At 42.2% G+C, this 17,190-nt stretch overlaps 1 protein-coding gene across 14 annotated transcripts in view; it reads right to left on the reverse strand.

Annotated features, from left to right (window-relative positions):
- ANO10 (anoctamin 10) overlaps nucleotides 1–17,190 on the reverse strand; it is a 214,391-nt gene that overhangs the window by 53,508 nt on the left and 143,693 nt on the right. For 12 of the 14 annotated variants that reach the window (XM_015102278.4, XM_042235910.2, XM_042235912.2 and 9 more), the window contains one exon: nucleotides 474–590. The exons of 1 other annotated variant lie outside the window; for it this stretch is intronic. In XM_015102278.4, the coding sequence (XP_014957764.1) occupies nucleotides 474–590 (117 nt within the window). Of the gene's footprint in view, nucleotides 1–473; nucleotides 591–4,038; nucleotides 15,205–17,190 lie in introns of those variants that run through there. One more of the 14 variants, XM_042235913.2, reaches the window with a different exon arrangement.

Here is a 17,190-nt window from a genome sequence, read left to right on the forward strand (position 1 = left end):
AAAAAAAAAAAAAGACACAAGGAAACTTATTTGTGAAAACGAGAAACAGACTCATAGCTGTAGAAAACAAACTGACGGTTCCCAAAGGGAAAGGTATGGGGAGAGGGGTGAACAGGGAGTCTGGGACTGAAATATGTTCATTACTCTGTTTGAAACACGTAACCAACAGGGACCTATACTGCGTAGCACAGGGAGGTGTGCTCAATATTCTGTAAGAACTTAAAGAATTTGAGAAAGAACAGACACGTGTGTGTGCACCTGAATCACTTTGCTGTGCACCTGAAACGAATGCAACATTGTTAGCCAACTATATCCAAATGCAAATTATAAAGAAAATAAACTGGAACCTTCTATACTTACTCAAACTGGTTAACTTCAAGGTTGCAGGAAGTGCTGAGCAGCAATGCTCCGATTTATGTCTCTTGGCATTTGCTAAAGAAATACATTCTTATTTTCAGGACAGCTGCCCTTACCTGCTGCTTGAGTGCCTCCAAAGATTCAAATTCCAATCTGGCCAGTTTCATCTGGATATGCCGTGGCTTATCAGGTATGGCAAATGCAAGGATGAACTTCAAAGCCAGGAGCATGTGCTGAAAAGAAGAAAGAGCACACGTTGCCAGGACACACTGGACCATGTGGGCAAGGAGACAAATTAGCATTGTGATTCTGCTCATTAACCTTGGGTCACTTCTAACTACTGGCCTGTGATGAATCACAGATCAACCAGGTCCTTAACTTATATTTAATTCACCCTACTGTGGCCACTGAATCGTTACTGACTTACTTTGCTTTCTTCTTTTAAAATCAGTTATTCCCTTAAAATGATACCATATGCTAGGCTCAATGAAAAATAAAGTTTGTTCTAAAAAGTCTACCACAAAATGGGTTTTTCTACTTGTGTCTTAATTCCCAGTGTATTTAGGGTGCCCCATGTACAGTCAAATGTTTCTCTTTGTGCAACCACACCCTCCTCTGTGCTGTGCTTCAGGCTGAGTTACATGAAACATGCATACGCCTTAAACAGCAGGGGCCTGGAATCCTCTGCTTCCCCAATAGTGTCTGGTGCAGTGTGTTTCATGAAATGACAATCAATAAGTATTGATGAGCTGACTGACTAATGTACTACTTTATGCTGCAGACTCCACATATTGTGAGGCAGAATACAGACAGAGTATGTCCTCTCCCTTTATAACACGAGAAACTTAGAACCTAGCTATTTTATTTCTCTTCTCTACCAACGCCATAGAGAGGTTCTCTAAAATAATCATATGAGGTTTGTGATCATGCTCCTTTCTCTGCAGAAATAAGCCAGCAGGGACCGCTTCCTCGGCTAAGTCTGCTGCTCAGACACACAGCCTCGACTCAGTGTTTCTCTAATGCTGCCATCATCTTGTGACCCAGGGCCAGCACCCACAGAAACCCAAATGGTAGTAAGAATAAAGTTGCCTCTTTGATGATGGCATGAATTAGTAAATATCAAAGGCTGTAAAATAAAAATTCAAGGTAAGTATTAGGCATGAAGAAAATCAGTGAAGGAGAGGGAACAGCCTGTAAGATATGTTGCACTGAATAATTAGCAGAAAAGACGGTTAAAAAAAAATAAGTGATTTCTTTACTGTGATATTTTCAAATGAGGGATGAAGGATAAATAACATGTGGACATCTCCTGGGAGAAGTATGAAATAATGGAGGAAATCAGCATCACGCCAGAACAAGCAATAATTCAATACAAAGACTTGAAAACCGGCAGAAGGCCAGGGCAGGCCAGGGACTGCCTGGCATTAACAGGAAGTCTGGAGTGGACTAGGGAAGGGTAATCTTCTCTAACATGTGAATGTCATGACCAAAGAAGGCATTGGAAGACACTGACTAGGTGTCTGCCATGTGAAAACAAGGAAATAAAACAGATGACATCATGTGTTGCAATTCTGAACTAAGTGAATTAACAGGAACCTGGATATAATCTACAAATAAGAAATAAATAATTCAGAAAGAGCTATACTGTGTCATTATTTCATCCCACTGGACTACTGAGATATAATTTCATGTAAGACTTAACCTCTTTCGCAGAAGAGTTAAGACAGGAAATCGCCTTATTTTCTATAAATGGCGTGGTGTGCCCTCAGGTTGCCAGAGCCCCACGATGATCCACGCATGGGCCCTGTTCCATTTCTCCTAACAGATCTGTCCCCATCTTCTCTTCTTTGGAGTCTCAGTAGGAATTACTGAGAAAGAAGACCCTGCCGAGGTTTTCTCTTGCACCCAGGGGACTTGTGAGATGTGTCAACTCTTCTTTGGGAACCAGGACCAGCTACTGGGAGACCGGGAAAGGCTGCCACAGACCTTGCTCCTCATGGTTTCCATATGCTGCTGCTGCTGCTGCTGCTAAGTCGCTTCAGTCGTGTCCGACTCTGTGCAACCCCACAGACGGCAGCCCACCAGTCTCCCCCATCCCTAGGATTCTCCACGCAAGAACACTAGAGTGGGTTGCCATTTCCTTCTCCAATGCATGAAAGTGAAAAGTGAAAGCGAAGTTGCTCAGTTGTGTCTGACTCTTTATCGACCCCATGGACTGCAGCCCACCAGGCTTCTCCGCCCATGGGATTCTCCAGGCAAGAGTACTGGAGTGGGGTGCCATCGCCTTCTCCGGGTTTCCATATGAAATGTCCATAAAACTCTCTTGAATTGAAAAGAACTTGATATTGATTAGACAATACTAGCTAAAACGGGAGGTCATTTTAACATGGTTAACACACTTACATAGCAACAACCTTTGGGGTTCTCTATAGTGAATCACTCAAAGGAGAAAGCGAAAGATATACCCATCTGAAAGCAGAGTTCCAAAGAATAGCAAGGAGAGATAAGACGGCTTTCTTAAATGGACAATGCAAGGAGAGATGAGAAAGCCTTCCTAAGTGAAAAATGCAAAGAAACAGGAAAACAATAGAATGGGAAAGACTGAAGATCTCTTCAGGAAAATTAGAGATACCAAGGGAACATTTCACGTACAGATGAACACAATAAAGTACAGAAATGGTATGGACTTAACAGAAGCAGAAGAGATGAAGAAGAGGTGGCAAGAATACACAGAAGAACTAAACAGAAAAGGTCTTAATGACTCGGATAAACATGATGGTGTGGTCACTCACCTAGAGCCAGACGTTCTGGAGCATGAAGTCAAGTGCGCCTTAGAAAGTATTACTACAAACAAAGCTAGTGGAGATGATGGAATTCCAGTCGAGAGATTTCAAATCCTAAAAGATGATGCTGTGAAAGTGCTGCACTCAATCTGTCAGCAAATTTGGAAAACTCAGCAGTGGCCAAAGGACTGGAAAAGTTCAGTTTTCATTCCAAGCCCAAAGAAGGGCAATGCCAAAGAATGTTCAAACTACTGCACAATTGCACTCCTTTTATTTGCTAGAAAGATAATGTTCAAAATCCTTCAAGCTAGGCTTCAACATGTCCTATCTTTTTGTCTTTTCATACTGTAAAGCTATGACCAACCTAGACAGCATGTTAAAAAGCAGAGACATTACTTTGCCAACAAAGGTCCATCTAGTCAGAGCTATGGTTCTTCCAGTAGTCATGTATGGATTGAGAGTTGGACTACAAAGAAAGCTGAGCACTGAAGAATTGATGCTTTTGAACTGCGGTGTTGGAGAAGACTCTTGAGAGTCCCTTGGACTGAAAGGAGATCCAACCAGTCTATCCTAAGGGAAATCAGTCCTGAATATTCATTGGAAGGACTGATACTGAAGCTGAAACTCCAATACTTTGGCCACCTGATGTGAAGAACTGACTCATTGGAAAAGACCCTGATGCTGGGAAAGATTGAAGACAGAGAAGGGGATGACAGAGGAGGAGATGGTTGGATGGCATCACCAACTCAATGGACGTGAGTTTGAGTAAGCTCTGGGAGTTGGTGATGGACAGGGAGGCCTGGAGTGCTGTAGTCCATGGGATCACAAACAGTCAGACTGAACTGAACTGAGGCTTCAACAGTACATGAACTGAGCACTTCCAGATGTACAAGCTGGATTTTGAAAAGACAGAGGAATTAGAGATCAAACTGCCAATGTCTGTTGGATTACAGAAAAATCAAGAGAATTTCAGAAAAACATCTACTTTTGCTTCACTGACTAAGCTAAATCTTTGACTGTATGAATCACAACAAACTGTAGATAGTTCTGAAAGAGATGAGAATACCAGACCACCTTACCTGCCTCCTGAGAAACATGTTTGCAGGTCAAGAAGCAACAGTTAGAACCGGACATGGAACAAAGGACTGGTTCAAAATTGGGAAAGGAGTATGTCAAGGCTGTATATTGTCATTTTGCTTATTTAACTAATACACAGAGTTTATGTGAAATGCCAGGCTGGATGAATTATAAGCGGGAATCAAGATTGCTGGGAGAAATATCAATAACCTCAGATATGCAGATGACACCACCTTAATGGCAGAAAGCGAACAGGAACGAAAGAGCCTCGATGAAAGTGAAAGAGGAGAGTGAAAAAGGTGGCTTAAAACTCACCTCAAAAAATTAAGATCATGGCAATCTGGTCCCTTCACTTCATGGCATATAGATAGGGTAAAAATGGAAACAGTAACAGACTTTATTTTTTTGGACCCCCAAAGTCGCCATGAAATTAAGAGATGCTTGCTCCTTGAAAGAAAAGCTATAACAAACCTAGACAGCATATTAAAAGCAGAGACATCACTTTGCTGATGAAGGTCCATATAGTCAAAGCTATGGTTTTTCCAGAAGTTATGTATGGATGTGAGAGTAGGGCAGTAAAGAAGGTTGAACACCAAAGATTTGCTGCTTTCGAATTGGAGAAAGCTCTTGAGAGTCCCTTGGACTGCAAGGAAATCCAACCAGTCAATCCTAAAGGAATTCAACCCTGAATATTGGGCAGATGCTGAAGCTCCAGTACTTTGGCCACCTGATGTGAAGGGCTGACTCACTGGAAAAGACCCTGATGCTGGGAAAGGCAGGAGCAGAGGGAAGCAGAGGATGAGATGGTTGGATGGCATCACAGACCCAATGGACATGAGTTTGAGCAAGCTCCAGGAGTTGGTGATGGACAGGGAACCCTGGTGTGCTGCAGTCCATGGGGTCACAAAGAGTCGGACACGACTGAGCGACTGAACAACAACTCTACAGTTTACTTTCCTAAAAATACCCTATTTAAAAAAATGCTTTTAAAAGCCCATATGCAGAGAAATCATTTTCTCTGGAATTATATTTTCAGCATAGGTTCCCAGGAGACCTACTTATTTCAGGCTTTTAACTTCCCATGGAACAGCTCCAGGGTCACGCTCTTGAAGAGCCTCCACAAGCCACGCAGCTGAGCATTCTTCAGTGGCCCCAGACACCACCAAAAGCCAGAAGGGAAGCAGCCCTGGGTTCATTCCCTCTGTTCACGACTAGTATCCTTAACACTGCAGCAAAAGAGCAGATGTTCTGGCTCCCAGTCTAGGTGGGGAGATGAGTAAAGACAGGCCACAACGCTGCCACGTGGGAGTATTACTGCTGGGTCTACACTGGGACCAGGGGCATGTGGACCAGCAGGAATCCCAACTTTCACTAGGTCAGAGAGGGTTCCCTGAAGGGACTGAGTTTAAGCAGAGACCCAGCGGATGAGGAGGAATTATCTCGGCAAGGAGAAGGGGGCTGAAGTGTTTCCAGAGAGAAGATACACACACAAAGGGCTGGGGTTGCTGAGGAGAGAGGGGCTGCAGAGGCAACAGGAAGCCAAGTGACATAGGGGCTGCATAACCTGGCAGAGGAGTGAGGCGGCGCTGAAGGCATGAACGCGGATGACTCCATCAGACTTCTCTGTCTGTGGTGGGGGGAGTGAACAAGTGTGCAAGTGCAGGCAAGTCAGCAGGGAGACTGGAGTATGCGGGAGAGCAGTGGGGCTGCAGCTCCACGAATCACTGGGGGGCTCGTCAGCAGAAGACTCACCAGGCCCCCTTGACTGGTGCACTCAAATGGCAAGCCCAGGACCTGGGGCAGTTGAAGGGGAGGAGGTGTCTGCATGGGCTATACATTTTAAGCTATCTGGGCGAGTGTCTAAATGCAGACAGACATCAGCACGCGGTGTGACAGACGGGGCTCAAGTTCGTGGGAGGGCTGGAGGCAGAGACCTGGGATCGCTGCTGTGTGTGCAAGTGGGCAATGAAGCCAGGGGAGAGGACGAACTGCCCAAGGCTGTGCGGTGAGGGAGAACAGATGGAGATGCAGCGGGACGGTGGCGGAGGATGGAAGCGAACCGAAACATGAATGACAGGCAGAGGGGAGGGGTCAGCAAGAAGCCTGAGCCGCAGCAGCGGGGCAGGCAGAAACCAGGAGGCTCTGGAAAGACGCAAGCAAAGCGGAGAGAAAGAAGCCAGTCAAGGTGGGTGTGGGAAGGTCAAGTTTACATGAAGCCTGAGGAGGAACGTTTGGGGGTACCCAGCAGCAGCCTCTGGTGACCCAGGTGGGAGGCAGGACTCAGAGGGCTGAGAAGAGCCTGGCGGCGAGGCTGCAGGAAGGAGGGGCCAGCAACAGGCTTCAGTGAGTCTGCCTGCCAAGGAGGGCTAAGGGCTGACGCCCCTTCTGGAGGGAGACCTGGGCTGGCCCTGTGTTTGCTCTTCAAAGATCTAAGTCCTCAACATGAGAGATGCTTTGGGGGCAGAGGAGAGAATGGCCAAAGCTGAAGATCCTGGAAGAAGCCCCAGGGAACAGAGCCAGGATGAGTGCCAGGTGAAGGCTGGCCATAAACAGGGGGTCTGCACGGTCCCTGGCGAGGAGGGATGGGTGACCCATGAGTGTGAACAGCACGTAAGGGAACACATCTGAGACCACAGAAATTTAAAAGACATTTATTGCTTAGAATATGCAATTTAATACTTAAAACGAGGATGGACAGGTGAGAATCACATGTAGGGTCCTCACTTTTCTTTCACAGAATTGCAAATCATCAGTAAGCATCCTTTCCTCAAAACAGGTAATCACAGTCCTCAGCAGGGGGGAAAAAGTATCTCAAAGAACAAAATAAAACTGCCAACTCTTTTAGCTAGATTGGAAAAAATATCAACATTCCATAATGAAAGTTTGTTTGGATGGTGGCACTTTGGGTGATCTCTTTATCTTTAGTTTTTAACAGACATGCGTTATTTTTATACAGGAAAAAATACTTATATTGAAAAGAACACAGGGATTCTACTCCTCATGAAACAGATGAACTACACGGGCCCCACCCGGCTCCTAACCCACCTGGTCACCACTGCCCACGTGCCCAGTAAACAGGCCCAAACCACACAACCTGTAGCTCAGAGAGTCTGGCTTTTAATCTCGAGCCCAGGACGCTGGAAACAGCGATCACTGTGCATTCGTACGGCCTGCAAATACACAGAGTGCGCTGCTGCAGGGCCAGACTGCTTTGATGGTGGCCGTCTTCCACCTTATCTCAAAATCTTCGGAACGTCGATTACTCCCCCACTTGGCTACAGTTTCAGAAGTTCCACCTATTATAGATTTATTTAGATTAATGCATATCATCTTTAAAAAGTGAAAATACTCTGGGAGGGTTAAGAAGCATCACCATTCACAAATTAATTTAACTGGCTGGAGTTAGCAGACATTCTGCACTTCCCTGGTGGCTCAGCTGGTAAAAAATCTGCCTGCAAAGTGGGAGACCTGGGTTTGATCCCTGGGTTGGGGACACCCCCTGGAGAAGGGCATGGCAATCCACTCCAGTATTCTTGCCTAGAAAATCCCCACAGAGGAGACTGGCGAGCTACTGTCCATGGGGTTTCAAAGAGTCGGCCTAAGTACAACTAAGTGACTAAGCACAGCACAGCAAACATTCTCTCTCACTGTATACTCCCCCCCCCACCAAACCAAGAGTACTAGGAAGTGAGACGGGGAAGGCACCACCACAGTAGGTTCAACACAGGGAACCAGCTTCAAGGAAGAGGGGTAAAGAGAAGCAGAGACAGTTATGTGGCAGCCTGGATGGGAGGGGAGTTTGGGGGAGAATGGCTACATGTACATGTATAGCTGAATCCCTTTGCTGTCCACCTGGAACTATCACAACACTGTTAATTGTTTCTATTTCAACATAAAATAAAAAGTTTAAAAAATTCATTGTGGGGAAGAGAGAAAAGCAAATCATTCCTTATTGGAAAAGTAAATAGCAAAAGAGAAAGAGAAATGCAGACAGGAACCAACATTGTCTGAATGATCAGCAAAGGACAAATTAGACCTCACTTTCTTCTTATTGAGTTCTTATACCAGGATCCAGAATTCAAGATGAGCATCGTGATAGATTTTGTAGTCTAACCTAGAAATCTAAATAACATTTATAGCACTGTGTTTCAAAAGATCAATTTTTAAAATCTCATTTATATTTTTCCCACAGAAAATGTGTTTCAAGGCTGGGAACTATTTTATGCTAACTGAACAGAGGAAAAAAATTATAAGAAAACATTTTAGCTATTTTTACTTGTTTTCATAAATAAAAGAAAGCCTAAGATAAAATACAAATCTGCTCAGATTTTAAGAAAAACACCCTCAAAATGAATAGCTGGGCTGGATTTTCATAGCCTGTCTGTGAAAAGAGAAGACATTTTGTGGGCCATGATTGTGATTCTTTGCCAACTATCTTCCTTTAAAGTGAAACTCACAAACTTTACTCTAAACAAAGTAAAGGAGAAAAGAAAAAGTGAGGGGTAGGGTGGGGAGATGGTAGAATGCTGAAACTAACCAATACAAAGAAGTTGGCGACCCATAACAACACGCTTCAAATAGTGATTACAGCGTGTCTTAGCCGGGAAACGGAAAAGGACCAGGAGGACCAGAGACAGTCGGCACTCAGGAGCTACGTGCTATCTGGCACCAGCACTCAAGTACTGCCATCACCGTGTCGCCCACCTGTGGTCACTGCAGGGCTGTCAGACTCTTGGGAGTCTAGTACCCAGGTGCACAGTGAGCAAGTGGAACCGTTTTTATAAAAGCTAGAAAATTCATAATATGATCGGCAGTAGCAGCTGTGTTTGTAGCAGTGTGCCCCAAACCCTGTCTCTGCTGAAATAGAAAATGCAAATAGAGATAAATTCTTGGAACTCTGTAAAGCTAATTTGATTTCTACAGAGATAGGTCTGCCAGGTTACCTCTTTTCATTCAGAGCCCACTGAATAAAATAAAGTCCTTCAAAAAAGCATCCTCTCCTCATCATCAGATAAATTAACTGCCAAGTGCCAATTAATGAATGATTAACGAAATGGAGACTGAAAAAATTACTGAATCAAGCCCTTAAGGGAAAAAAATCAGGGATTTTCATTTTAAAATGGTAGATCAAGCATGCACATGTCTTATCCTACCTCCCCAGGGTCTCCTGAAATGACAAAACATAAAATCTAAAAAGAACAAGATTGGAAAGCAAGAGAATTTGACAGAACTTCTGGATATAGGGCTTATGGAGTAGAAAGTGCTGCTCAAGTCTCCTGAGACAAAGGCAGGTCCTCCCAAAGGAGACTCAGAAGAAAACCAATGTGGGATTCAGCCTCACAAAAGGAAAGGATTGGGGCAGGGAGTTAGCACCAAAGTGAATGCATTGAAGAACTGCCTTCAGAAAAGCTGGGGTCATAGGAGGGCCTTTCTCATGCCACCCTGTGAGACTGGTTCAAGATGCAGAGTAGAAAGATGTGTGCTCATCTTCTCCTGCCAGAGCACCAAAACCATGCCACCTGGTAACAGAAAGACCGCAAGTTCTACTATGGAACTAAAGCCAAAGACGTGCGCTTCAAAGAAAACATGTTGTCTTCTGGGAGAGCTCCTTGGGTGGGGTTGCCAGGCCCAAGAAAGTTGAGACCAAGGTCATACCATACTCCCACTAAAGACTTGGCACAAGTGGGAGAAAATATCCACTCTTGGCTTCTCCTTCAAGAGTAGAGAAATGAAACATAAGTTCCACCTTATCGAAGGACTTCCCTAGGAACCAGTTACTGTCTCACTAGACTCAGAGCACTGGAGAGGATCCTTCATACTTTGCATGCCTGGCAGGGGCGGGGGCAATGAGAACAAGAGAGATTGTTGAAAATACCAGAGAAGCTGCAATACTAAAATTAGACACCAGAGGGAGCAAGAGATTATGAACCCTTTTTTTCAAAAGAGAAAAGGCAAACTTCTCTAACTGGGACACTTTATGAACAAATCCAGCAAAGACGCCATCTCCAGAAAAGGTTTGAGACATTCCCAGAATCTCTAGCTGGGCCGCCTAATGGAGGTCTCTGCCTGTACAAAGCTAGTCGGTAAATACTGGGAGAAGTGGCTGTTTTTCCAAGTGCCCAAATCTCAGTAAAATTTAACAAGAACACAAACAGGGAAATATGACACAATAAAGAAAAATAATAAATCTCAAAAAAGACCCAAAAGAAACAGAAATCTATATATGACAAAGAATGCAAAACAATCATCTTAAGCTTAATGAATTACAAGAGAACACAGATAAAAAACTAATCACAATCAGGAAAATGATGAATAAACAAAGTGAAAATATCAACAAAGAGATAGAAACTATTAAAAAAATAGAGAACTAAACCAATTCTGGAGCTGAAGAATGCAATAACTAAATTGAGAAGTTCACTAGATGGGTTCAACATCAAACTTGCTCAAGGAGAAGAAAACAACCATGAACCCTAAGACAGGTTATCTGAAATTACTGAGTCAGAGGAGTAAAAAGAAAGAAGAAAGATGAAAAAAGCTTAAGATACTCAGTGCAGGGACTTCCCAGGTGGTCCAGTGATTGAGAGTCCACCTTCCAATGCAGGGGATGCAAGTTCTTTCTCTGGTTGGGAAACTAAGATCCCTTATGCCATGGTGCATAAGCCCACACACCACAACTGATGAGCCCACGTAACACAACCAGAAAGAAGTGCGTGTGCCTCAATGAAAGCCTGCAAGCTGCAACGAAGATCCCATGTGCCTCAACTAGGATCTGACGCAGCCAAAAATAAAGCAAATAAGTATTTACCAAAAAATGATACTTAATGTACATCGGCCAGGTTTCATATTCTCCAAACCAGGCTTCAACAGTGTGAACCAAGAACTTCCAGATGTACAATCTGGATTTTGAAGAGGCAGAGGAACCAGAGATCAAATTGCCAACATCCGTTGGATCATAGAAAAAGCATGAAAATTCCAGAAAAACATCTACTTCTGCTTCACTGACTACACTAAAGCCTTTGACTGAGTGGATTACAACAAACTGAACAATTCTTTTCCTTTTTTTTTTTTAACAACTTAAAGAGATGGGAATAAGAGACCACCTTACCTGCCTCTTGAGAAATCTGTATGCAGGTCAAGAAGCAACAGTTAGAACTGGACATGGAACAAAAGACTGGTTCAGAATTGGGAAAGGAATTATGTCAAGGCTGTATATTGTCACCTTACTTAACTTACATGCAGAGTACATCATGCGAAATGCCAAGCTGGATGAAGCACAAGCTGGTATCAAGATTGTAAGAAGTATCGATAACCTCAGATATGCAGATGACAGCACCCTTATGGCAGTGAAGGGTGAAAGCAAAGAGGAACTAAAGAGCCTCTTGATTAAAGTGAAAGAGGACAGTGAAAAAACTGGCTTAAAACTCAACATTCAAAAAACTAAGATCATGGCATCTGGTCCCATCACTGCATGGGAAATAGATGAGCAAACAATGGAAACAGGGAAAGACTTTATTTTCTTGGGCTCCAAAATCACTGCAGATGGTGACTGAAGTCACAAATATGACAAACATAAACAGCATGTTAAAAAGCAGAGACATTACTTTGTCAACAAAGGGCCATCTAGTCAAAGCTATGGTTTTTCCAGTAGTCATGTATGGATGTGGAGTCGGACCATAAAGAAGGCTGAATGCCAAAAAAATGCTGTCAAACTGTGGTGCTGGAGAAGACTCTTGAGAGTCCCTTGGACAGCAAGGAGATCAAACCAGTCAATTCTAAAGGAAATCAATTCTGAATATTCATTAGAAAGACTGATGCTCAAGCTCCAATATTTTGTCCACCTGATGCGAAGAGCCAACTCACTGGAAAAGACCCTGATGCTGGGAAAGACTGAAGGCAGAAGGAGAAGGGGACAACAGGGGATGAAGTGGTTGAATGGCATCACTGACTCAGTGGACATGAGTTTGAGCAAGTTCTGGGAGATGGTGAAGGATGGGGAAGTCTGGCGTGCTGCAGTCCATGGGGTTGCAAAGAGTTGGACACAACTGAGAGACTGAACAACAATGTACCTCAGCAAGCAGAACAATATATGCATCGTGGGAATCTCAGAAAGAGGAGAGCGAGAAAGGCAGAGAGCTTATTTGAAGAAATAATGGTCAAAAACTTTCCAAATCTGAGGAATAAAATGGACATCCAGACTCAAGAAATTTAAAAGATTCCAACTAGGATGAACCCTAAGAATCTGATACTGAGATACACTGTAATAAAACTGTCAAAGGACAAAGAGAGATTCTTCAAAGTAGCAAGACACATGTCATGTTCAAGGAAGATCCCATAAGATTATCAGAGGAGTTCTTAGCAGAAAAAAATACAGGCCAAAAGGGAGTAAAATGACATATTTAAAGGGCTGAAAGTAAAAATCTACCAACCAAGAATACTATATCCTGCAAAACTATCTTTCAAAAATGATAGAGAAGTAAGACCTTTCCAGCTAAACAAAAGCTAAGGGAATTCATCACCAGCATCTTCCTTACAGGCAATGCTAAAGAGAGTCCATCAAGTTAAAATGAAAGAATGCTAGAGAGCAACACGATAGTATATAAAAATATAAAATTTTCTGGTGATGGTTACATTGACAAATACATTGACAAAAACAGTACACAGTAATGGTGTATCACTTTTGACTCTGGTGTAGAATTTAAAGGGTAAATTCATTAAAATAACTACAACTATAAAATTGTGTAATGAGGGGAAACATAAAAGAGTAGAGATTTTGTACATGACTGAATTTTATCATTTTTAGAATAGACTATTATAAGATTTTTAATGTATTATCCATGTTAACCACAAAGAAATACCCATAGAAAATAGATAAAAGAAAAATGAGAAAGAAATCAAACCAAGACGCTACCAAAAAAGTCAGCAAAACACAAAGGAGTACATCAAGAGAGGAAAAGGGCACAATAACTGTAACTATACAGAAAACAATGAATAAGATTGCAATAATAATTTTGTTACCACAAGTAATTACTTTAAAGGTAAGCAGACATTCCCCGATCAAAAGACATAGAGAAGCTGAGTGGGATAAAAAAGATCCCACTACAAGCTAGCTCTAAGTGTGTCACTTTAGATATAAGAACACATATGATGAAAGTGAAAGGACAGAGAAAGATTCTCCATGCAAATGGTAACAAGCAAAACGAACAAAGACAAACAAACAAAAAATAGGCGGCCATACTTACAAAACAGATTTTAAAGACTGAGATAGACAAAGAAGGGCATTATACATATATTGTTCACATCACAGTACCCACATCTATGATGCAAAAATTGACCAAACTGAAAGAAAAAGTAGGCAGTAACATAATAATAGTGAGCGATTTAAATACTCTGCTCTCAATAAGGGTTAGTGTAACAAGACTTTAGAGCAAAGAAAATAAGAGGACCTGAACCACATGCAGACCAACTGGACCTCACGTGGGCGGAACACTCTGCTCAGCAAGAGCAGAACACACATTCTTCTAAAGCACACGTGGAATGTTCTCCAGGATAGATCGCCTGTTGGGCCACAAAACACATTGTAACAAATTTAAGAAAAATGAAATTCTATCAATTACCTTTTTAGACAACAGTGGAATGAGTCTAGAAATCAACAGCAAAAGGAAAGCTGAAAAGTGAACAAATGTTAAGCAAAAATTAAATAGCATACTCTTCAACAACCAACAATGGGCCAAAGAAGAAATCACAAGAGAAATTAGAAAAAATTTTGAGGTAAATGAAAATACAATATACCAACACTTATGGCATTCTGCAAAAGCAGAACTAATAGGGAAATTTATAGTCTTAAATGCCTTCATAGAAAGGGGAACTATCTCAAATCAACAACCCACTTTATGGCTCAAGGAACTAGAAAAAGAAGACCAAACTAAATCCAAAGTTATCAGAAGGACGGAAATAATAAAGATTAGAGCAGAAACAAATGAATTAGAAAATAGAAGGCAACAGGAAAAAAAAAAATCAATGAAAGTAAGAGTTGGTTTTTTGAAAAGACCAACAAATCAACAAACTTCTAGTTTGACTAACAAAGAAGAAAAGCTCAAATAACAAAAATAAGAAATGAAAGAGGAGACACTATAACTGATGCCAGAAATAAAAAGGATTATAAGAAACTACTACGAACAATTAGATGCCAAAGAATCTAGGGGGAAAAAATGGATCAACTTCTAAAAACATAAAACCAACAAAGACTGAATCACGAAGAAATTTAAAAAGCCTGAACAAATATAGAACTAGTAAAAAGACTTAATCAGTGATTAAAAAAACTTCCCAGCAAAGAAAAGCCCAGAACCAGATGGCTTTACTAAAGAAATCTACCAAATATATAAAGAGAAATGAATACCAATCCTTCTCAAATTGTCCCCCAAAAACTCAAGATAAACGAACACTTGCAAATTCATTCTCTGAAGTCAGCATTACTTTAATACCCAAACCAGACAAACATACTGCAAGAAAACTGTAGACTAATATTCCTGATAAATATTGATGCCAAAATCCTCAACAAAATGCTAGCAAAGTGAGTTTAGCAGCACACTGAAAGGATTATATGCCTTTATTTTTAGCCAAGCAGTTTTTATTTCTGGAACACAAGGATAGTACAACATATGAAAGGAAATCAATGTAATATAACACATCCACAGAATGAAGGGGGAAATGATCATTTCAACTGAAAGAAAAAAGCATTTGACAAAATTCAACTCTTTTTCATGATATATTTATCATATATCATATTGACTGTATTCAATCAATAAAAAGAAAATAAGGAAAGTACCTAAACATAGTAACGGCCAGATATGAAAACCTTACAGCTAACATCACTCAGTGGTGCAAAGCTGAAAGCATTTCCTCAAAGATCACGAACAGGGCAAGGATGACCTCTCCCACTCCTTCTGTTCAACGTATTACTGGAGATCCTCGTCAAAGTAGGCAGCTGCTACAGAACACAGTATGGACGTTAAAAACAGAATTACAATATGATCCAGGAATCCCACTTCCAGGTACATATTCCAGAAGAAAAGAAAACAGGGTGTTGAAGAGATATTTGTATATCTGCGTTCAGTGCAGCACTAATCACTGCAATAGCCAAGGGACAGAAGCAACCTAAATTTCCATGGGTGGATGAATGGATAAAGAAAATGTGGTGCATATACATAGGGGATTATTACTCAGTCATTTAAAAAGAAGGCAGAGAGTTTCAGTTTAGCAAGCTAAAAAAGCTCTACAGAGATCTATTTTACAAAACATGCACACTGTTAATATCACTGTACTGCACACCTAAAAATGCTTATAGTTAGTTCATAGTTCAGTCGCTCAGTTGTGTCCAACTCTTTGCGACCCCATGAATCGCAGCACGCCAGGCCTCCCTGTCCATCACCAACTCCCGGAGTTCTCTCAGACTCACGTCCATCGAGTCAGTGATGTCATCCAGCCACCTCATCCTCGGTCGTCCCCTTCTCCTCCTGCCCCCAATCCCTCCCAGCATCAGAGTCTTTTCCAGTGAGTCAACTCTTCACATGAGGTGGCCAAAGTACTGGAGTTTCAGCTTCAGCATCATTCCTTCCAAAGAAATCCCAGGGCTGATCTCCTTCAGAATGGACTGGTTGGATCTCCTTGCAGTCCAAGGGACTCTCAAGAGTCTTCTCCAACACCACTGTTCAAAAGCATCAATTCTTCGGCGCTCAGCTTTCTTCACAGTCCAACTCTCACATCCATACATGACCACAGGAAAAACCATAGCCTTGACTAGACGGACCTTTGTCAGCAAAGTAATGTCTCTGCTTTTGAATAGGCTATCTAGGTTGGTCATAACTTTCCTTCCAAGGAGTAAGCGTCTTTTAATTTCATGGCTGCAGTCACCATCTGCAGTGATTTTGGAGCCCCAAAAAATAAAGTCTGACACTTGTTTCCACTGTTTCCCCATCTATTTCCCGTGAAGTGATGGGACCGGATGTCATGATCTTCATTTTCTGAATGTTGAGCTTTAAGCTAACTTTTTCACTCTCCTCTTTCACTTTCATCAAGAGGCTTTTTAGCTCCTCTTCACTTTCTGCCATAAGGGTGGTGTCATCTGCATATCTGAGGTTACTGATATTTCAAGATGCCAAATTTTATGTTAGGTGCTTTATGCACAGTTAAAAGACCCAAAGGCCAAAAATCCCAATGGTTCCCCCCTCCCCTGCTAAACAAAGCCAAACAAGGAGCAGTGCAGGATGGCAGACACTCAAGTTCTTCAGACAGAGTGAGGCCAGTCAAATCCTCGGGTGGCCAGTCTGTTCCCTGCTCCTGAGCCTCCCGGGACTCTGCTCATGCAGAATCCCCTACCAGGAGAGCCCTTCAGGGGAACAGACCTGCACACCCACAGCGGCAGAGGGAAGCCACGGCAGCTCCTGTCTCACCATCCCAGCCACCAGAGGTCTACAAGGCTGAGGACCACCAGTGCAAAGAGCAAGATGAACAAGCAGAGTTAGCCCTTGAGGACAAAAGCAGACAGCCGGGGAGCACTTAAGAACTCGAAGTTTACTGTCCAAAGTGCTGCATGAAAAACAAAAATTATTCAAGGAGTTACTCCAGGAGAATGAAAATGGAATCTAAGAGGACAACATGGAAAATGAGAAACAGCAGCATCTAAGTGTGACTTACAAGAGACTAAAAGAAAACAGGCGACGACCCTTTGGAGTTGAATGCTTAGAGGTTCTTTGTTTAGAAGCAAATTATTAATCCTAGGGTTATATTTCCTTCTCTTCAGGTTCAATAACATGATTGGTTAAACAGTATATAATATTCATAACATTATAAATTTTCATTCTGTTTTTATAATCAACTGGGAGACAGATCATAGCCAATTATAATTATAATCTAGAGTATAAAAATAATAAAGGAGCCAGCAAAAATTGGGAGAGAAGAGGGCAGTGGAAGCCAA

This window comes from Ovis aries, chromosome 19, assembly GCF_016772045.2.
Source record: "Ovis aries strain OAR_USU_Benz2616 breed Rambouillet chromosome 19, ARS-UI_Ramb_v3.0, whole genome shotgun sequence".
In the NCBI taxonomy this organism is placed as follows: Eukaryota; Metazoa; Chordata; class Mammalia; order Artiodactyla; family Bovidae; genus Ovis; species Ovis aries.